The sequence below is a fragment of the Myodes glareolus genome, chromosome 7, assembly GCF_982192425.1.
Source record: "Myodes glareolus chromosome 7, mMyoGla1.1, whole genome shotgun sequence".
NCBI classification, from domain to species: domain Eukaryota; kingdom Metazoa; phylum Chordata; class Mammalia; order Rodentia; family Cricetidae; genus Myodes; species Myodes glareolus.
In genome coordinates, this window is record NC_142032.1 from 33,854,921 (window position 1) to 33,876,976 (window position 22,056).

The 22,056-nt window shown below is 43.7% G+C and overlaps 1 protein-coding gene across 5 annotated transcripts in view; it reads left to right on the forward strand.

Moving 5' to 3' along the window:
• The window catches only part of Glis3 (GLIS family zinc finger 3), a 442,586-nt gene that overhangs the window by 372,303 nt on the left and 48,227 nt on the right, over positions 1–22,056 (forward strand). For all 5 annotated transcript variants that reach the window (XM_048438769.3, XM_085693756.2, XM_048438771.3 and 2 more), the window contains one exon: positions 11,346–11,490. In XM_048438769.3, coding sequence (XP_048294726.3) covers positions 11,346–11,490 — 145 coding nt within the window. The remainder of the gene's footprint in view (positions 1–11,345; positions 11,491–22,056) is intronic.

Genomic DNA, 22,056 nt, shown 5'->3' on the forward strand with positions numbered 1-22,056 from the left:
ATGATCTCTGACATTTTATGTTGCTATATACAGTTCCAATCAACCATCATTTAAAGAAATAACTGTTGTTTTGTGTATATATTGGAAATATCTTTTCATGGCATTATTAAGCTATATACCTAGTCATTTATTTTTGGTATGTCCATCTACCAGCGATAAATACAATTTGGGGCCTTAATAGTCATTGCCCACCAAAACTTGGAATACCTAGCTGAGCAGTCCTGTCTCTTCCAGCACCATTTCCTAAGACTTCACTCTTACTTCTTTTTCTCCTTGCAAATTGGTCATTCCCAAAGGAAACAAATTTGATAGCAGATTGTTGGAAATTAATTACCTATGATACACAGAGACACTTCATAAATGTCAGTCCTGAGGAATCCCCTAGAGATGAAATTCTTACATTCAACTGAAAATTAATTGTAATTAATATAATAGGTTAATTCATTGTAATTATTTTTAAGCCTTTTGGCAATGAGTTAATTCCCTGAGATCCACGTTGCTCGGAGTGTCATAGAGAACACTTGATAAGAATGTTCTGGTAATAAACCTTAAGCCTCTAGGAGGGGAAAAAAAACTGTTTGTCTTTCCTTCTGGCTGGGTTTCTTCAGAAACATATTTTGGTGACATTTGATTTCTGGAGAACAAAGGAATCCTGACAAGGTGATGCATAAATATGCCTGGCTCAAGTGGACTCTACCCACCGGAGAAGGAGAACACAAAAAGCCTTTGATTGCGCCTGGTTTTCTTTGGAAGTGTATCTGCTTTGGACTCACAGAATTGCCTTTGCTCCTGGGATAAAATGTAATGGAACTGCAAATGGCAGCATCTGGCCCCTTTCCCCCGCCCTGCTTATTTCCACTTGATTCACTTAATCTTGGATGATTATTCAATCGTGTCTGAAACAAACAAAAGAAATGACGGGGGTAGAATTCCTGTCCGGTCTGAAGAGCTTATAAACATTAACAGAATAGTCTCGAACATAAAAACAAGCACAAATCACAAGTGACGGTGCCTTGCTTTTATGATTAGGAAAAGTTACTGTGTTGCGAGGGAAGCAGCTCCGGTTCCCACACGCAGGAAGCTTGTCAAGTTGTGATGGGTGGCTTCATTATTAAAGTTGAAAAACAATCTTTTGGAACAAGTGCTCCATAATGTGAGACCATACAGAAGCTACCGAGCCATTGTGTTTTCTCGTGCTGGGGAAATCCAAAAAAATAAACCCAAAAGTGGTTTGCTGAAGGTCGACTCTTTTAACACTCAGGGACTCACAGATCGGCCTGAGAGGCTCAGAGCTGTCCCATGTTGTCCTCGTCTGTCCACAAGCCTGACCCCGGGTTTCCAAGTAGCAGGATACAGACAGCTCTGCCCGTTGCTGAGAGATGGCTCAGGACTCAATAGATGAAAACAAACAAACCCTTTCTTAAAGCCAGGGTGTAGTTGCCCCTTGGATCAGTGACAGCTAAATCTCCTTGGAACAGTCCTGCTACTTCTGGTTTTGTTTTAAATTTAGTCTCTTTTATGCTTTTACTTATTCATAGTGACCTAGAAATAACCCAGTGACAGTAGCCTTCTGGTTTTCATATTGTCATGGCTTAAATGAGTGTCCCCCAAAGACCCACGCTACAAGCACCAATTGGAGGTCACAGAACATTTAGGAGCTCTTCCTAAGGAGAGGCCCTTAAGCCACGAGGGAGAGTGGTGTGACCCTGGCTCTGGCTTCTCCTCTGCTGCTTCCTGGCCTATTTGGTAAGTCATTTGTTCACCAGGTACTCCTGGTGATATGTGCTGCCTTCGCCAGAGTCTTCAAACAGTGGACTAGAGTATCCTTTTTTTTTTTTAAAGAAACATTTGCCTTGATTTCTTAGAGGTCCTTAAGGTGATAGAAAACTACTTTATACACATATCCTAGGTGTATGGGAAGAGCAGGTCCAAAGAAGAAATGTATCCATGCATTCCTTTAAGTCTTCTGATTGGCTCTGGGCAGCCAGTCCTGAATGAACGAGCACTGTCTTTTCAACGTTTCCTAAGCTGGGTGCCTCAGAAGTCTATGAGCCAAGGATTTGGCTGCCCCTTATACAGTTCAGGAGAGAAGCAGAGAGGAAGCTATGGATGGGTACTGATTTGGATGGTCTTGGTAAGGAGATACGGAATATAACTTATGCCTCAGGGTTTGCCCCGTATCAAGAAGAAGAGGGTGGCGGATGTGTGCCAGCGGCTGGCTGTGGGTGTGCAGAGTCCAGAAGCTCAGAGATGGTTGCACCACAGCTGGGGGCGAGGCCGCACATTGCCAAGCACAGAAGGGGTTTGAGTGGACCGTCAGTCTCACCACCATGCTTAGTTTCATGCAAATCTTTGAAAACTTTTTATTTCCATCCTGGGGTAAAGGAAGAGATGATCATGCAGTCTGCTTTTAACATCACACATCAGTAGATCTAGTCACTTCTTGTAGAGTATTGAGGCGCGTGCTCACCAATCCGGTTGACAGTCAGTGGCTGATTTTGCACAATGTTGATGACACATTGCCCTATGCTGAGGAAGCTTGTCAGCAAACCCTTGTGGTGAGTGAGTTGGACAGACTCCATTCATATCAAGACACAAAACCTCAGCATACAGTCCAGTCCCATGATGATGGACAGCAGATGCTACAGCTCTCCCTGTCCCCTGGGTTCTTGGTGTTGACTGGCCTGGTCAGGAGAGGTTTTATTCCGAAGAATCATATAGACTGGATCTTAGAAGGAAGATACCGGGAGGAGGGGGCATACTGTGGCAGACAGAGCAACAGCAGTCTTCGTGGGCTGTTTGCAGACAGCAAATCAGGCTGTTGTGTTCTTCCAGGAAATGGGGAGGTCACAGGATAGAAGCTCCTAATGTCTTAATCTTTGGGGCTCTTTCTCTGAAGTACCAGAAAGAATCGTGTTTCTTGAATATGGGGTAGCAAATGCTAATTTATGTTAGTCCATCCCAAGTGTATGGACTGGGGATGTTCTCTCAGTGGTCCAGACCCATCTTGCCCTGGGAATCAGCTCCACGTGCAGATGCCTGCAAGTTCTCTCTGTCTGGTGTCCAGGAGTCACCTGAGTTAACGTCTCCAAACTGCTGATTTGTTTCTAGTGTGTTCCCTGTTTCCCAATGCCAAAGTATGGGGCCTATGTTAGGTCTCATTGGTAGGGAGAGATGATAGATTATATAGAAAGACTTCGAAGGGGATTTGCAAGAATGGCTTTCAACTAATAGGAACAGAGTTATCTTGATCGTGGCCATTTGCACACTGGAGAAGCTGAGAACCACTAGTTGCCCAGGCCACAGAATTGGACGCCTCAGAAGTCCCATCCTAGCGCTGACGACCTGGAAGATTCCTGAAGAGCCACTGGTTTTCAATCAGCTTTGGAATTCAGAGAAGCTGGAGTCTGGTGGAAGCAGATTTTCCAGCAGTGCTTGCATGCGCACTGCTTTCTTCTTAGACCTCTGTATTACTCTTGCTTTGGTGGGAGGTGCCACCCACTCGAAAGGAGGGCCTTAGGTCTTTAGTTCATCCTTCTGAGAAATGTCCTCATAGACCGGCCCAGAAGCGTGTCACTTAGTTGATTTCTCATCTAACCAGGTTCATGGTCAAGATTAACCATCACAGGACCGATCCTGGATCCCCCATCCCCTCTCATACTCTGTATCAAATTCAGCTCCACCTTCCAAGTAGAAGCTGACCACTTCTCAACACCTCTGGCTCCAGCTCTTCTCCCCGTTCATTTGAAGGGATGTAATGACTCCTCCCTAGTGGTTCTGTCTGATTTCCACACAGTTATCTACAGAACAGGACAAAGCCCCTTGCCTGCCTACTTGCCCTCTCCCCTTGCCTTGCCATAGCCACAACAACAAACCAACACTAAAACTCCATGTTCCTATAGGCCTTCGCCTGTTGAACCCTGGCCATTTCTCTGGCCCTGTGCCGTATATGCTTCTTACTCACTTGATCACTTCTCTCTTAATAGCTGTTTTGAGAACCTGTCAACATCTTCCTTCCACATGAATATTCAGATGTACATCTGGCTTTCTTACTGCATTCAGGACTGTTCATAATGACCCTGCCTCTTAGAAGTCTTCTCTGGCCTCCACAATAGGAAATTGGGAAACATAGATGTGAGTGTTGTCCCCGTTGACTTGGGGTGGTTCTCCCGAGCTGGAGGGAGGGCATGGAAAGAGGAGGAAAAGCCAAGTGAGTGCCAGAAGAAGACAGAAAGGAGACATTCTTAAGACATGTCTGGATCAAGATCTTCTTATTTCAAGATCAGAATGTCAAGATAATAGTGCCTCTGTCACAAGAACCAGGGCAGTCATCCGTGAGGAAGAGTTAGTACCCTTGGAAGGACTGCTGTGTGTGTGTACTTAGGATAGAGTAGTAAGGAGGGCAAATGGTGGGCTTTACAACACTTGTTATAGAGCATAGCCAAAGCAGGGAGGAAACAAGGGAAACTGGGCAGATGTGGTCCATTCTGTTTGTCACCTCTTTCTCTAGTCCAAGACAGGATCCATTCACCTACTGGGCATGATGTCAGAAATACACACTAGTGAGAAAATATGCCTAGGACCTTGCTAGAAAGGTTTGCCGCAAAATCTGCTAATGGGGTCCTAGATACACCAGAAGAGAATGACCAGACGAAGGTAGACTGTGTGGTGAGGGAAGAAGAGAAGCTTCCAAGAAGCCGGCTCATGCGAGTGTGCATCCTGGCAAGGAAGGCTGGCAGCATGGACATTCACAGGTAGGAGCGGATGCCATAGTTCATTGGCGGAGTACCATCTTTTTAGCCTACAGTTCCTCCTCCTCCAGTGCAAAGCCTGATTATTTCTGCTCTCTCACTGATTGGCACATTCAGGTTGTAGGAGATAGTCTCCTTCCTGACGGTCAGCCGACTGTGGACAATGACCACATCTGCACAGTCCCTTCGCGGTATCTATTAGACACATGCAGGATGGACAAACTAGGGCCATAGCCAAGTCAGGTTGGCACACAGCACTGACTGTCGTGTATCCCTGCCTCACGGAACCTGCGAAATCTCAAAGGAAAGCCGGGAAGACTCTTGATACAAAAAACAGACGCTGAGCTAAGTGCCTAGGCACAAAGCGACAGGAACTTTGCCAGTCAGCTCCGTCATATTCACAGAAGTTAACACATGGGTGAGGTTTGTGAGGTCCTGCGTGGCTAAGCCAGGTCGTGACCATCCCCAGATCTTTCCAGTTCTCCCACATCCCCACCTCCAACTGCACTGGCACCCTTTCCCAGAGCTCGTAACCTCCTTCCCTACAATTTATTTTCAGTTTACTATTTATTAAGTTCCCAATCTAGAGTACAAACCCTTCAGTGAGTCTTCTTATGGTTGCTGTGTTTTCTCAAGTCCCTAATACAGCACCTGCCATATGGTTGAGGCCAATGAAAGGTCTGTATGGTGAATGAGAAAGGCCACCGAACACTGGTAGTGTTCTGGAACCTGTGTTGTTGTGGTAGGGGCAGCTGAAGGCAACAGTTCCAGGGGGACCAGACCCATTGTATATCCAACACAGCAGCCCTTTCACAGAGAAGAATTGAAGATCTGTGGCTTCAGATCCCTCCTCTATTTAAAAAGAGCAGTGCAGACCCTGTTGGGGGTGGGGGGCTGTTCTTTTCTCTTTCCTAAGAATAACATTAATGCTTTGTAGAAGGCTTTATTTTTTGTTGCTCATGTGAAGAAATATGAATCTAAACTGTTTCTGAGAATTGAGCCTCCTGCAACCATTTATCTCTGTGAGTTTTGCAGAGAGGAGGATACATATGTGGGAAACTTAAGATTCTTTTTTATGATAATTAGTACTTAGGATGCTGGAATTAATGATTACTTTCCACTGGAGATAACACCAAGCTTTTTAAAGTCCAAAGGTCTCGGGGAGGCTTCTCATAAATCTGTCAAGGTGTTTTGTAAGATGCAGAGCCCAGAATCCCCCCCGTGTTGGTTGAACTTATTTTCATAGCATCTGCCTATCCAGTGACCAGAAAACTTGCCCATCTATGTCTTTATCTTCTCTTCCCGTGGCCTTTCCCGAAACCTGCTAATTAGAGGTCTCACGCTTGTGTCTCCGTGAAAAAATACCATGTTTCTAAATCATAGCTAATCAGAGAAGATACAGTAATTTTAACTCCTATATGAAAAGAATATTATAGTTTGATGAGCCTCTGTCTTCACAATGCATTTCCTCTCTCCATAGCAAGCAAAATCTCCTAACTCTGCCCATTGGGATTCTTAGAGACCAGCAGTTCTAAAGGGGTCTTCTGCAGACCCCAGCATCCAGCCCCACCTGGGAACTTGGAATGGTCCTTGGGAATCTGTGATGTGTGCCAAGTCAGAGAAGGACATTCATAGATGATCTTGACCTAATTAAACTTTGCCCTGTCTCTTTTTCATGAATCCCTAGCAGCTAAGCTGTTGTTGAGATTACCAATAGGAAGTTATTTCTTCTAAATACTTGAATTTCTCATTCCCCCCCCCCAGAGCTGTATTATATTGATACCCACCCCTCCAGGAGATTTGACTCTGCCTTCTGCTCGCTTGTTTCCACCTGGAGGACCCTTTCCTAGGCTATTGGTCTGGGACGGGTGTACGACTTGATCTCATGACTTGGTATTCACATGTAGCTCGCCTCTGGAAATTCTGCAGAAGGTTCTAAGGCTTGATTAATTTAAGAAGCACTTTTAAGAACCATGCCTAATCCTAGAGAAAACTAAATTAACTCTCACCACAAAGTCGTATAGAATCACACTGCTGAAAAACATGAATGCCTGTTGAAGCTAGGGAAAATTGCCTGTGTTTGATGCCAGGATTAGCCGTGGCCATGAAATTCCTTGGAACAATCTCACTGGTACTGATAACTGAAAACCCTAGAGTGGTGGGTAATCGAAAGCAGAGAACTATTCAGTTCTGCCCTTAGTAGAACATGTGCACCCCAAATCGCATTTTAATGATGAAAGATAAATTAAAAGTGATCACCAGAACTCATTCTAAGCCTTGAATTCTCCACACCCCCCATACCCAGTTTTTCTTAAGCAGCATGTGCTAGGTTCATAAGAAAATAGCAAACATATCTTTCAAAGGTCCAGAGAGGACTAGGCATACATGTAGGCAATCCTGGTCAGAAAGTTCAGGATGCCAAAGCCGAGGGAGTTATGACAATCTCCTTGCTATGTGAGCCAAATGGTCCTTCTGTTGCCTACTTCCCTCTGCTGTTTGCATACTCTGTCCAAGGTCTAGGTAGAGGTTTAATCTCATTTGAGATCCAAGAAGTGCCATTTTCTTTTGCTGCTGCTGCTGTTGTTATTGTTGTTGTTGTGTGTGTGTGCCTGTGTGTGTGTATCCCTTCATTTTTCAGTGTTATAAAAATTAACTTGAGGCAGGGAACCTTAGAAGAAAAGAGTTTCAGTTAGCTCACTGCTTTTGAGGCCTTAAAGTTCAAACACTGTGGTGGCCAAGCGAGCACCCCTATCTATGGCCATCACATAGATGATGTCGCAGTGGGACCGCATGTTAAAAGGGTAGACAGACTTCAGTGTGACTCCCGGGATAGGCTTCTCTTCATTGTTTTGAAGATTAACTTTGGGTCCCACACGATCTACCTTGATCCGTTTTGAGGGCAGCACCATCCATGTCTTAACCCACTCCTAGTAGGCTCCACCTTTGAGTGGTCTCTCCAGCTCTCCTCTGCTTCTCACCAGGAACCTAGCTCTGAACTGTGGACTTGTGGGGAATAAACAATAGTCCATCCGAGGCAGTCTGTCCTCGGGTTTGATCAGAGTGCAGTTCATATCAGTAGCAGCCCGAATTCAAGGAAGAAACCTTAGTGGAGAGCAATTTCCAATTCCCATAGTGCAAATATTTTCACCAGGACCAGTTTCAAACAATCTGTCTAAGGACTGCGGTAAAGAGGCGTCCACACACGTTCTTAGATTGGCACGTGGCATTTCTAGTTCACCACTGGAATGTAGAGTATTTGGAAAATGAGAAGAAATTTCATTTTATCTGAGCTGGATGTTATTTTTAACATTTCGTACATAAAATTGTGTTTTGCTGTCATTATGAACATAGTATTCCAGTTACTTAATGTATGGACATTTAAGAGCATTTTCTAATTTTGGGGATTGCTATAATTCATGCTATATATCACTAGAAGAATGCATCCATAGGTCTTTGGGTATCCATTGTCCTTCATATTTCTGGGTGTTTCCTTAGGACAGATTCAAGAATCAAATTATTTTGATTATGGGTCTAAAAAGCTGTTCCCTGGATGCCCTCTAGAAATTTCATACCAACATACTCACCTACTAAAAAATACATGAATTTCTTTCTGTGACATCACTACCAGAGATACTTTTGTGAAGGTTTAGATGATTTGATAAATTATTTTAAGTATTTATTTATTTATTTATCTTGCATGTCTGAATGTTTTGTCTGTACCACATGTGAACTTGGTACTCACAAAAGTCAGAAGATGGCATCAGATCTCATGGGTGTATACAGTTGTGTATGCATACCATGTGGGCGCTAGAAACTGCACCCAGGTTCTCTGCAAGCGTAACAAGTGCTCTTAGCCATGGAGCCATTTCCCCAGCCCCTGATTAGTTAGTATTAGGGTCCTTCTTCCACAAGTGTAGTGAGTTTTTTTTTAACGTTATACTTATTTTATTGGAAAATAAAATACTTAATGAAGAGCTTTACTAAACATTTCCAAAATCTATTTTGTTGCGGTTATAGTTGCATCATTGCTTCTTTCCTTTTCTTCCCTCCAGATCTTCCCATGTACCCTTCCTTGCTCTTTTTTTTTCAAATTTATGGTGTGCCCTTCCTTGGAGAAAACTGTTGTGCCCATTCTCCGCAGTCCTTAGCTGTGGTTCTCTGTGTAGGTTGGAGTCCCGGGGGATTTCCCCCACCCGCTTTGGCTTGTTTTACTGTTGTTTCTCCTGTTCAGCTCAAGCTTACACAGTTCTGTTGGTGAGACTTGTCGTCTGGGTTTCATAGGAAGCAGAGTCTCACAGCAGACTCCCTGATCTGCGCCCTCTTCCGCAGTGTGCCCTGAGCCATAGATGTAGGGATGTTTCATAATGTGTCCATTGGGACTGGGCTCCACAACTGCTTATTGGCTGGTTGTGGTTTTCCTGGATGGCCTCTGTCTATTGCAAAGAGAAGTTCTTTTGATGAGACATGAGGCCTATACTTACCTGTAGGTGTAATGACAAATGTTTAGATGGTTGTTAGGGATTATGCTGGTTTAGCAAAGGGGTGGTCACAGGTTCTCCTCCATCTGTGACCTCACCAGCACTGAGTAGTTGGCTTGGTTTCTAGCATCAGGCATGTCACCCCTTTTGTTGAGTGGCTCCTAAGTCCAGCTAGAGAGCTGTTGCTTTCTGCCACTGTTCTCTTAGGGTTATCGCGCCATGCACTTGTTACATGTGCATTACCATTTTTAAAACTGAGGAGTTCATACATGGAAACCACATTTGCGTCATTTCCACCCCCAGCTCCTCCTATGTCCCCTTTACCTGCCCCCTTGAAGCCATGGTCTCCACCTCTGTAATTATTGCTGTGTATGCATTACCGTGTTTAGTTCTTTTCAACCCGCTCCCCAGATAAAGGAACTGTGGTTTGTAGTAATTGCCCATGTCAGGATTTTGTTCTCTTTCTTCCCAGTTCCTTTGACATCTTCTCTCTCTGTTCCTTAGGCTTCATATCCTATCCCCAACCCTCAACCATACCAGCCATACCATTCCACCGATCATTTTGCAAAGCAGGCAGGCTCCCCCATCCTCTGACTCCCGCTCTCTGGGACGTTTTGCTGCAATTCTTCTCAGACTCGTTACCAGTTTTAACCCCAAGCTGCAGTCCCAGACAGCTATTCCAAACTAACCCCGACCCCCACATGCTCTCATGACCCCGTTTCGGAACGTCACTTTCTGGCTTAGCATTGCTCATTTGTATTTTAGGTGTTCAACTTCGCTCAGAGTCAAAGAGTTCTGTAAAGACAGTGAATCCTCCTGGAGTCAAGAGGGTCATGGGACATGTGTCATAGAACAAGAATACTGTGGCCCTGTATCTAAGGGCTTAATGTCTGTATAAAGCCAGTTCACATACAGTTTTAAATGCTGAAGATAACCTTTTACGATATTTCTAAGAAATACAATTTATACTTTTATAATACTATGTTTGAACACAATTAGGGTAATACATTTATGTCACCAAATGTTCCATTGTAATTTTTCATTCAAGGTACATTTACAAAATTTGTGTTTCTAAAGATGTTGGAGCTGTGGGTGACTCCGTTGATGAACTAACTGATTGCTTTGTAAGCATTGAGGACTTGAGGTCAACCCTCTATAGCCACCTAAACACTTGTAATTCTAGAACTGAAGTAGATACAGGGGAGTTTCTGGGTCTCACTGGTCAGCCAGTCCACTCTAATTGGTGGGCTGTGAGCCAATGAGCCCCTGTTTAGAGGTGGCTGGTGGTACCCCGAAGATGACACCAAGGCTTTTTCTTCAGCCTACACACATGAATAGACATATGCACATTCACACACAGACATACACACACAGACACACATGCACACATTCTCACATACACAGATGCTCATACACGTGTGCATACACAAACACAAGCCCTTGCATAAATGAACACCCACATGCAATCAAATGAATCAGGGAAACTTTTACTTATACTACATTTTAACTCCATTTTGGTTTAATTTTTACATGCGACTCACATAAAAAAATTAATTGTGTGTGACTAAATGAAGATGTAGATTCCTATTTTTGTATGACATAGCATTGGGGTTTATTATTGTTGCTGTTAGGAGTTTAATCATTTTCCATATTTAAATTTTATTCCAAGTATGTCTCTCTTATGTAAAATTTCTAAGCATCAAACACCAGTGGAGATTCCTGAATTTTCTCCCGGCTAGCTTGTGTACCAGTATCCCTGCTCTTTTCAGTGGGAACAATGTGGACAAAGTCTTTCTGAGTCCGTTTGTGTTGTCGCTACAACTTCTGATTAGAGGCTGAGTGAGCAAATAAATGGAGGTTTGAGTTCTCAGAAGTAGGGCTACCAGTGTTTGGAGTCAAACCTACTTGCAGCCGCTTGCTTCCTGAAGCCCCTGCCAGGTGTTCTAGGCTGGAGAACCGGCCCTTCTGTTGATACTGCCACACTCATGCCTGCCTCTCCATGGCTGCTTAATAAATATCTGTGGATTGACCTGCATCTCCCTTTGGGGCATGAGGCCTTTCCAGGCAGGTGTCCTAAGGACCAGCTTTTTCCATCTCTTCTCTCTTCTCCTTTCAGCTGCGGTCTAGCACTGAGCTCCATCCAGACCTCCTCACCGACTGTCTCGCCGTGCAGCCCCTGCAGCCAGCCACTTCCCCCAGAGATGCCGCTGCTGATGGAGCTGTGGGGTGCTCCCCAGGGCCTGGGCCTGAACTCTATCTGGGTAAGAATGTCACAGCAAATCCCTTTCACCTGAGAATTCACCCATGCTCGTCTGTGCTCGCAGTCACTAGTCTGCAGCTGTTCCCCTGTGTCGGGTTGGCAAAGTAGACCTTCCTGTTCCTCATAAAGAAACAAGGCCAAAGAACACATTAGTTCATCTAGTTCTGGGCTTCTGCCAGAGGTTTGGTGCACTAAGCCCTCCCAGGAGTCTTTGGGACACAGAGAAAATGGTTGGCCCTGAAGCAGGCAGCAGACCACATGTGGATTTTAAATGGAGCAGTCTTCAACATCTTTCCGTTTTAAGTGGAAGCTCCAGGTTGCTACAGAAAACCTTGCATATTTGTAAACCAACTTGTAAGAATATTCATGAATGTCCCTAAACCAAAGGGAGAGGAAGAGAGGGTGCTCTACATCTCTTGTCCACCTCGGTTTGAACCATAGGTGACCCTGTATTCAGAAAAGTGCAGGTTGCTACAAAAAAGGAAATACTAGTCTAACACAGTGAGAGGGCTCATCGTTTTTCTTTGATTGCATTAGCTTGCAGTTTGGGTGCATTTTCAAGTCTCTATGATGGTGGAGTACTTGAGCAAGCATAATTAGTTTTGCTACTTTACACACAGAAAGCTCTTGCGGCGAGCCATCTGAAAGCAAGATGCACGAGCACCATATTTCAGACAATGAGACTTTTTCCATTTTCAGTGACTTGCAACTCTCATTCCCATCTGCATCCGATCCCACAGCCAGGTTGGCAGCATGCTATTTTTTTTCTTTTGAGAAGTGCTAATCAGCCTTAGAGAATGAAGAATTTACTGACGCATTGCAGGGGAATAGGAGAAAGACACGCTTGTGTGGCTTTTTAAACTTGTCGGTTCTCGAGACGATCCGGTGCAGAAGAAAAGGGCATTTAAGCAGTCATTTCTGGACCGTCCGTCATCAAGACATTCTTAATCACAGCGGGCTAGCATCGAGGAATCTTTAACAGTTGCTTAGGGACTTATTCATTGAAACAGCATAGCTTCATCTCCTCCAGATCCAGAGATAAAGATTAAAACTTACTTGAATGGCTGACCAAATCTTCGATACATAGACACTTCATCAAATGTGTAGGACTGCTGTATAACACTACCAAAACATACTGAGAAACTTGATATTAGACATGAGTGAAGAGACGTGAATAGCTTTTGTTTACATAGAGGCTGTTGGTTTGCAAATTGATGACACATGAACATTTATCTAGCACACTAAATGACTCAACAATCAAGTTAAAACAACCTATGAGACATCCCTCTACTTTTTCAGGCAATAGATTAAGATCAAAGCTAATTAGAGGCGACTGAGAAACCAGCACACAATAGCAACAATTTGCAAGGAGTGGCCAGTCTTGCCCCAAATCTTGGACACTATGACACATGGGGCTATGAAAAACGTTGTCTGTATTGTATACATATAACATACAATTCATTGTCAGCACTCATGTGTCGGAGTGGGTGTGCATTTTTACATGTCAGATAGTATTTTAAAGTTTTAGAGTTTTCAACTTTTTAAGGTGTAGTTTTAGTTTGAAATGACTTTGTCATGCCGAATAGATTTCTACTTTTATTCTCGATGCTTTTCTATATTTGGGTCTCAAAAAGATCTTAAGTCCTTGCCTTGGAGCCTCCAGCTGTAGCGGAAGCGCTGTAGCACAGGCAAGGACGCATACGTTGCCACAGCAGTCCACATGGCGCCTTGCAGTTGACAGGCATTTTCTGTTCTGAAATGACCTGAACTAGGCAGGTGGCCACCCCACCAGCATTTCCCTGGGGTTTTATCTCTCCAGGCCACTTGTAAGTGCCGGAGTTTATTCTCCTCACTTTCTGTCTGTCTCCCTTAGGAGCTCTTGTACTTTCTTGGCCTCTGGATTATTTTTAAATAATTGATTATGCCTTTTGATTTGCTGAGTAGGCAGCAAACCCAGAGGCAAAACCAGACAGGGAGAAAAACTCTAAAACCAAACCTGCATGCCTTCTTTGTTAAGCTCTAGAAAGGCACATGTGTAGAGTGTGTGTGCACAGCAGCTGCACATGGGCTAAAGGTCTGCAGGCACATACCAACCCGTGCATGGCACATGGCAAAGACCTGCTGGAAACTCTCCATTAGTTAGGTAAAAAGGTGAAATCTGGGCAGTCAAGTCTATTTGGCAAGGGTAAGAAGTGCTTGGAGATGGGCTGGGATGTGGTTCTGTGGCGGAGGGCTTGGGGAGCGTGTTTGGAGATGGGCTGGGATGTGGTTCAGTGGCGGAGGGCTTGTGGAGCGTGTGTGAGACATGGATTCCATCCTTAGCACAGCACAGGGCGCTTGGTTGTTCCCTTTACATTCTGTTAGAAAAATCAGGAAGATACAGTAAATCAAGCAAATACTTCCTTAATGATTATATGCCTTTCGTTGCTAGGAACAGGTCCGTGGAACATGTTGAGTATATGTGAACATAGGAGGGGAAATATGTATGATATGTATGACTTTGAGCATAATCATCCCTTAGATGTCACAGGATTCACCACCCAGAAGGATCATTTGTACAACATTTAGACGAGCAGGGAAGAAAGCCCACGCATGTCTACTTTCTTTATTGAAGCAGATTTCTGAGATTGATAAGAGAGTGATTGATTGGAATGGATTCCCTGAAAAGATTTTCATTTTTGTAGACCATGCCAAGGATGATTTTAAATTGTGTTTACTTTCTCACTGCTGGAAGATCCTGGGCTCCCCGCAACTTTCTGCTGCTGAGTGGGCCCCCGAGATAGGGGCAGTGGTGAAAAGGCCCCAAGACTGGACCACTTCTAGTTTCTTTTCTGATACTATGCCCCACATCATGGTCCAGGTCAGTATGGGAATTCCAGGTGATTTACTGAGAATCTGAGAGAGAGGGTTTCCCAGTAGGTCAAGTGTGAGCTTCACTTTCAGGGCTTTAGGACCAGTCCAGTATAAATCTGAGCTCATAGAACGAGCTGATGGAGTAGGCAAGTCTAAATTTAGTGTGGGTGCAGCAGCACGGACCAACTGGACCAGTGCCTGGTCTTGGCAGAAGGTCCATATGCTAGCAACGGATGCCTCGGGCAAATGATCTGTCCCATGCCTGGCCACAAAAGTAAGGGCTCTCCCTCTGGACCACAGCTGTAACTGTGGACTTAATATGAGGTGACTCTAGTAAGCCTGTCACCTCGGTCACGAAGAGGTCACATGTTGTTGCTAGACACTAGAATCATCCCGCAGAAACCCAATCCCTGGGGCTGTCTGATCAATTGGGCCAAACTGCAAGTGAAAGCTGTCAGATAACCCAAGAGGAGATGAGGTCTGATCCACCCTCACTCATCCTTCAGTCCGACCTGGTGGATAGACAGCCAAGAAAGAGATGCTCCAGACGATCCAGGCGTCTCATGAGAAGGTTTTGAGATATTTGAGTCCCGTAGAAACTTCTAGGAGATGGAGGGCTAATGCAACAGAAATGAGAGACCTTCAAGAATGGTGTGTGTATGTATGGGGGGGTATTGATAATGATAACGGTTTACCTTAGGTTATAAAGTAATCCTTATGTTTAGATCTAGTAAGTCCTGTTGAACTATTCAGATAATAAAAATTGCAGCTTTAAGCTTTGCGAGGAAAAAAAAAGGCTCTCTTTTTGTTCCACTATCTTATATAAGCATAAGAGGGAAATGAAAAGTTTTATAATGCCATTAGCTCTGCACCCCATTGCTGGGAGCAGGGAGCTTGCCCCCTGCAATAATATCAGTTTTGTAATAAATAGCACTGTGTTAACATGCTTTATGAATAGTGTTTCATTTTAGTTTAATCTCATGTTATAGGTTTGAATGTATTCTCTACATTCTTAAGTTGAGTATATTTGCTGTCTTTGGACAGCTTCTTAGAAAGTTGTAAATGCTGGCTCTAATTTTCTGTGAAAGTGCCTCCTATGGTCTGTTCTCACAAGCTGGCTGCTAATTTAGGGGGTGGCCATTAGAGACCTCTAAACTGACACACAATTCCCCCGGAGAGTTGACTTTACGGGGAGATGCTGTGAAAGACGAGCATCGCCCACATTAAAGTCTTCAGAAAGACATAGACCATTGTGAAACTCATGGATATCTCTTGCACTGTTTTGCTTGGAATTTACAAAAGGGAGAAAGCAGCTGAGGAACTTCGGAATCGGGGTGGGAAGAAGGGAATGGAGACAAAAGGAATTTGAAGGAAATACCTGACGGCGTTCTCATGATGCCTCCCCTGGTAGTGTCTCAATTTGTCATCAGAAACTGGGTCACTTTAACGCAGTGGTTCTCAACCTTTGGGGAGTGACCCCTTTGAAGGTCAAATGACTTTCTCACAGGACTCACATATCAGTCATCCTGCATATTGGATAACTGAGATTCATAGCAGTAGCAATATTACAGTTATGAAGTAGCAGTGGAAATGATGTTATGGTTGGGGTCACCAGAGCTTGAAGAACTGCATTAAGGGGTTGCAGCATTAGGAAGGTTGAGACCCACTGTTTAGAGCAAGCAGATCCTGTCGGTGATAGTCCGTTAACTTGAGCTAAAGTCCGTGACAGTAAGAAGAAGCCCCACGTCCTCAACTGTGGGTGCTAGCATCCCTAATGCAGTTTTAAACCTGAGCCAGTCCAGCAGTGTGTCTAACGTCAGCAGATGGCCTTATGAAAGCAGAGCTTTCTGAGCTCGCCCCTGGAGTTTCCGATGCAGTAGTTCTGAACAATCTCAGAGATTTGAATCCCTGCCAGATTATTCTAACAAGTTCCCAGGTGATGCGGGATGCTGCTGTTATCCAGGCAGCTCCCTTTGGAATCCATCGTTTGAATCACAATATATGGGGTGTGGCTTCTTCAAAACCCCATTTGAATTTTATCGAGGGTTACTAGAGTATGGGCCACTATGTAGTACACATGCATATTCCTCACTGTAGAAGTCTGGAGAAGGCTATATTTTGTTTGTTTTTAAATTAACAGTGAGCTTTTATTATGCACGCTCCATTAAAGCAAATTAAAACGTTGGTTCTCAGGCAGCACAGGCCCTACTGACATGTATGGAGCAGTTACAGCTGTTCCTACTTTTATATATTTGCAAACTGACAAATTGGGTGCTTCAGTTTGTCCTTGTGTACATACTCCCTTGTACTCTTGCTGGCTTTTCATGCAAGATTAAACTGAATCACGCAGTTTTCTGGAACGCGCGTTGTTGTTATGAGAACATTTTTGGGGGGTGAACAAGAAACGTTCCACACCTCATCAGAAAGGAGACAGAGGAGTAAGGCTTGCCAGTCGTGGCTCTGTCCCCCCTGAGGAAGGACTTGGTTGTTCTGTGTTGTCATTTGTCCCCCACCTCACAACTCATTTAATACTATTTTGTCAGGAGGATAGGAGAAGGGCCATTTGGAGCTTTGCAGTTTGTCTCAAGCAGATCTGAAGGGGTCGATGGATCTCAGGGTGGAATTTAGGCTAGAACTTAACAACTGAAACACTTCATACCTTGTGTGGCTGTGGAAACAAGCCAAACATGGGTCCAAAGTTCTGACTTTCTACTTCCACTGAATTTAGGCTCCAAAGAATAGGAAGCGAGTCTCTTCCGTCTGAATCACAAAGGGCTTTTTCTTAAGAACTGCTTATTTTCAGTGTTTGTAGTCACAGTGAGAATTCCTTTTTATTGTTGTATGGACACTATAAAGAAAGGTTAAGCCTGACATGGGGATAAAAACTGAAGGACATTACTGGATGAACTCACATGAAACGAGATGTTTTCCAGTAATAAGAGAGTAGCGTCAGGTATAGAGTGACTATGATGACATCTACCCATTCCATGTTAACCAAAATCTCTGTCTTGGGGGTTGTCATTTATAGTGTCTTCCTTGTTATTTTCATAGACTGTTCAGCCCCATTCATGTTCCTCAACTATGTCTTGAATCACTGCTACCCTTCCAACCCACACTGGCAGTCACAGGCACCTCTCGGGAGGCTTGATCTTTTTCCTAAGTTAACTCTGTATTTGCCTCACTTCCATGAATGTTTCTAGCTGGACTTTGGCCATCGTATTGCATGCTGACACAGTTCTGTCTCAATGAACATGGTTGCTCATGATTCATATCTGTCTTATTATCATCTATCATCTACTTACCTATGTATGTATGTATCTGTCTGTCTATCTATCTTATCATCATCTGTCTGTCTGTCTGTCTTACCTATCTGTCAGCCTTGGACTACAGAATTGCATCTTATCCTAATGTTTCTGTGAATTCCCAATCATATCCTCAGAAATAACGGGTTTTGTGTCACTAAATCCTTTTCTCTGAAAGTGTAGAGAGAGTCTTATCACTTCTACCTTGTAGGAATGTGACGCTGCAGAAAGTGACCAGTCACTATTAAAAGGGACAAGCTATCATAATTCTACATAGGAATTGTTCCTCAGGCTAGTCCATACCAAACTTTTTTTATCTTTCTTTTTTCCTTTCCATTTTAAAGATATTTTTTTTCTATGTAAACCTGGCTGGCTTAGAACTCACTGTGTAAACCATACTGACAACTTATAGAAATCCTCCTGCCTCTGCCTTACCAATTTGGGGATTCCAGGTATTTATCATCATGTCTGACTTTTACAGCAAGCATTTCAAAGGGATGGATATGCAGTTTGAGAAGTGCTGTATACCTTCTAGCCAATGCTAATGGGAGGTAAATGTCCTTAGGTCTGTGTGCTCGGATGCTCAGGCAGTTGATAGCTATATAAACAAGAGTGAGTAGTGTTCCATGCTCTTTTGAAAAGTCAGATATTGTATGTCGTTAGTGACCATGTTTTACACAAGTCTCTCTTACTGTCCGCGAAGCCAGTCTGCTCAAACACAATATTTACAAATGGAAACACTTCCTTGCCTCCAACTGAGACATTCCCCTTACTGAGATTGATTACTGGATTTAATGACATTAAGAGTTCTTAGGAGGCAGTAAGTGCTCAACATCTGTTAGTGCTAATTATTGCTGTGTTCAAATACTAGCAAATGTATATTACAGTCCTGAGCAAAATTACCTGCCACCCCGGTGTTCTTTATTGTTGCTTTTAGAATTGGGAGGGGTAAAGAAATTAAATTTTAAATCAGCATCATTTAGTACATTAAACGAAAACTAAAATAGAATTCTTTAGATTTTCTAACCCTATACTCTGCGTAGCAGTTCACATTGTGTTTTTAATGCAGGAAATCTACTGTGTTGCTTTAAAAATAAAATTGGAATCAGAAGCTCACCACTTCGGTGTCAGTAGCCCCAAACTCACGATGTCAGAATTATGTTTTGATGGCTACTAGGGTTTGAATACAAAAATAGTGCTTTGGTTGTTTTTATTTTTGTTTTAATGATAGAGTGTCATATAGAGAGATTGTGGGACTAAATCTGAAGCCCCATCTTGGCTCTCTGCCTATTGGGTGTTGTGTTTAGGGTTCCTTTTAGAGTCGGTGGTGATAGGAATCCCATAGGGCTGTCGTGAGAGAACAAAACACATAAAGGAATCCAGTGGGCTCACTGTCAGCTTGCAAGTTCTCAGTGGCCCTCTTTCCTTCCTTACTTCCTCCCTCCTCCCCCCCCCCACTCCCTCTTTGTTTCAAGGACTGTTGATAAGCCACGTTGAGCTCTGTGGCAGACACCGGCTCCCCTTTTGTGCTCTCCTTGTATCCTAGGCAGAGAGTTCACAGACAGGCAGTTTCTTCCAAGAAGCCAAGACAAGATTGGACTGTGGAGCTTGTAGACCTAGGTCCCATTTTCAAATCTCTGCATGAGACTTTTTGTCCATTGCCACAAAGAGACTGAGACTGAGTCTCGTGAGACTGGCTTTGCAGAGTGTCCACACCATGCCTGCTTGAAAAACGACCTTAACGAACAGTGACCCTGTGAGGTGAAGCAGGTGCAGGAAAGAGGCAATCATATTGATGGCCTGGCCAGTGCAATTTCATACAGCCAAAGCAGTGGCATTGCTCAGGTATTTACAGCCTTGGTCTCTCCTGGTGTCATTTTGTAAATGTAAATGTAAATTTTGTAAATGTTCCAGGCTCCATCATTTTCCCCAAAATACAGTCCACAGTGTCTATAAAACTATTTTTGGCTATTTTCTTACCTTAGACTTATTTATTATAATTCATATTTCTCTAACCTTACTGTGATGGTGTTCTCTTTGTAACAATTATACAACAGGTTACACCAGAGATCAGCAGACTGCCCGCAGACTGTATCTGGCCTGCCTCCTGTTTTCATATGGCCAGAGAACTACTAGTGGTGGTTTTAAGGATTCTAAAGGTAAATGGAAACAAAAGTAAGTTACTAGGCTTTGTGCGAGAATAGCTGTTTAAATAACCTAGGGTATTCTTGCCTACACAACCTAAAACTCTGGTCCTTTCCAAAAACAATTCAGTGACCTCCGCTTCAGACTTCCATCTGGAACGTTTGTCAGTGGCCAAATGAAATCAAGGGAGCCATAAATTGAATTAAGTAAAATAAATTAATTAAAGAGGAGAATGCATTATAAGAGTTAAGAACACATAATGCATAGGAATTTGGCTGGGCCTATACTCTTTTAGATTTAGCAGATACTTTAGAAGTCCCCCAGCCCATGGCCTTGGAGAGGTCTTTATGAGACCCAGCAATGAAGGCAGATGGTAACAGTCTCTTTGTAAGGGTACCAGGCCACGTTTACTTCTGTTTGTCTTCCCTGAGATGATGTTCTTGGAGGCCCTCAAATAGAGGGATCCCTGAAGTCATCAGCTAGCAAGATCTACAGAGGCCGCCTGGGGTGGGATGCCCTGACGGACATGGTTCATTCATCCAGGAAGAAGCTGCCATAGAGAAAAGAACTGGATTTTGGCATGATGAGCCAGAGGCAGGCAGCGAGATCCAGGAACCATCATGGTTTCCCTCTGTCTGCATTTGTTCCTCCTAGAAGGGGGGGTGTCTCAGGCGTAGAGGACCACAGACTGTTTTCTCAAGTCAAAGCCTCTCTGAGATGTATATCAGTCCTCAGAAATAAAACAAGGAGTTGAAATGTCAAGTTTGAGGGGCCCACTTGCTCATATTCCAACAAGGAAGATACTTGCTTTCTCAAAATATATCATGTCTCACAGTAGACCTGGAAGTCGGCATTACTGAAGACTGAAGCCTCTGTTTCCCAAATAGAGAAAAATATTCAATTCAAATTCCTTCTAAAATGTCATATATGAGCATATTCATGCTAAAGCATGAATGTCTGCTTGGAAGTCAAGTAAACACAAAGGTAAAGAAAGTCTGTGCGGACGGAAAAAGGGGTCACGACAAAACCAACTTGGGTGTCAGTGCAGTTTTGCCTCAGGTTAGTGGTAACTGAAGACTGGTTCCTTACTGCCCCACGGGCCCTGCAAAGGACTATTGTCACCAACCTTTCCATATCTAGGAAGAGAGGGCTCCTCAGAGTCCACAGGTGAGCATTTCTTTCTGCTAGAAGAACATGACAGTCAAAACCAGATTGGCTGTCCTTTCTACAGATCTGTTTCTAAGCAGCCTGGACTGCAAGTGGTTTCAGAGTTCATGCAGAAACACAGCCGGTGGGATCATAGATTCTACCTTTGGTAGTATAGTCATGGAATACATAGTAAGGGCTAGAGACCTGGTATGTTTACTAAAATGGTTATTTTTTTTATGAATAAGTTGGACTTTGCTATAAAGACAGAGCTGAGGAGAACTTTTTAATTACTACCCGGAGCAGTTAGCCATGCCAGCTCCATCTTTCTCCTTTCTCCTTTTCCATTCTGACTTGAAAGGGGGTGAAAATCTAAAGTACAGGGAGAGAGGAAATGCGGATACCCAAAGGGATGTCTGGAGCGGTCTGTATGTTCACGCTATCCTACCGACTTTTCTGTGTAACTTAAGGTGAATAAGTGGGAGGGTTGATACTCCAGAGGAGAGAAGCACAGTCTGAGATTTGAGGTTTGATGTGTCATGCATTGTCTGGAGAGATTTAAGAGGGCTGCATGAAATGTTGGCCCGAGTGACGCTATTCGAGTTGCGACACATTGTCTTTGTGCTGTCTCAGTACAGATGTGAAACTTCCCAAACAGAGGCTAATTACACCTGGTATTTCAGGGTGTTTGATGGTAACCTTTGCCATTCGTGCTGGTGACATATCTTCTAGCTGGACCATGGTAGATTCCAGAAAGACTTGAGAGCATTAGTGCACTCCCAAACAGTAATGACGTCTTCCCTGGTGGTAAATCTCGCTGCATGAGCTGGAAATGTAATTGGGCTGCCTACACTGAAGTTTGGAGCTCTTGGGAGACATCTGTTTGTAAGAGAACCTGAATATTCATCTCACTATCCAGACATCAATAAATTCTTACTTTACCTTATTTATTTCTGGTCCCCAGTGAACAGCGGCACTATTAAGCACAAAGCTAATAGGTACATTCTTTAGAGCGGTACCCTTACTTCCCTTAACCCGGCAGCCTCCTAACACAGTGGTTTATCCATTGCCAGGTAGCTCTCCTGTCAGGAGACACATGTATGTTTCCTTTGTCCTAGAGC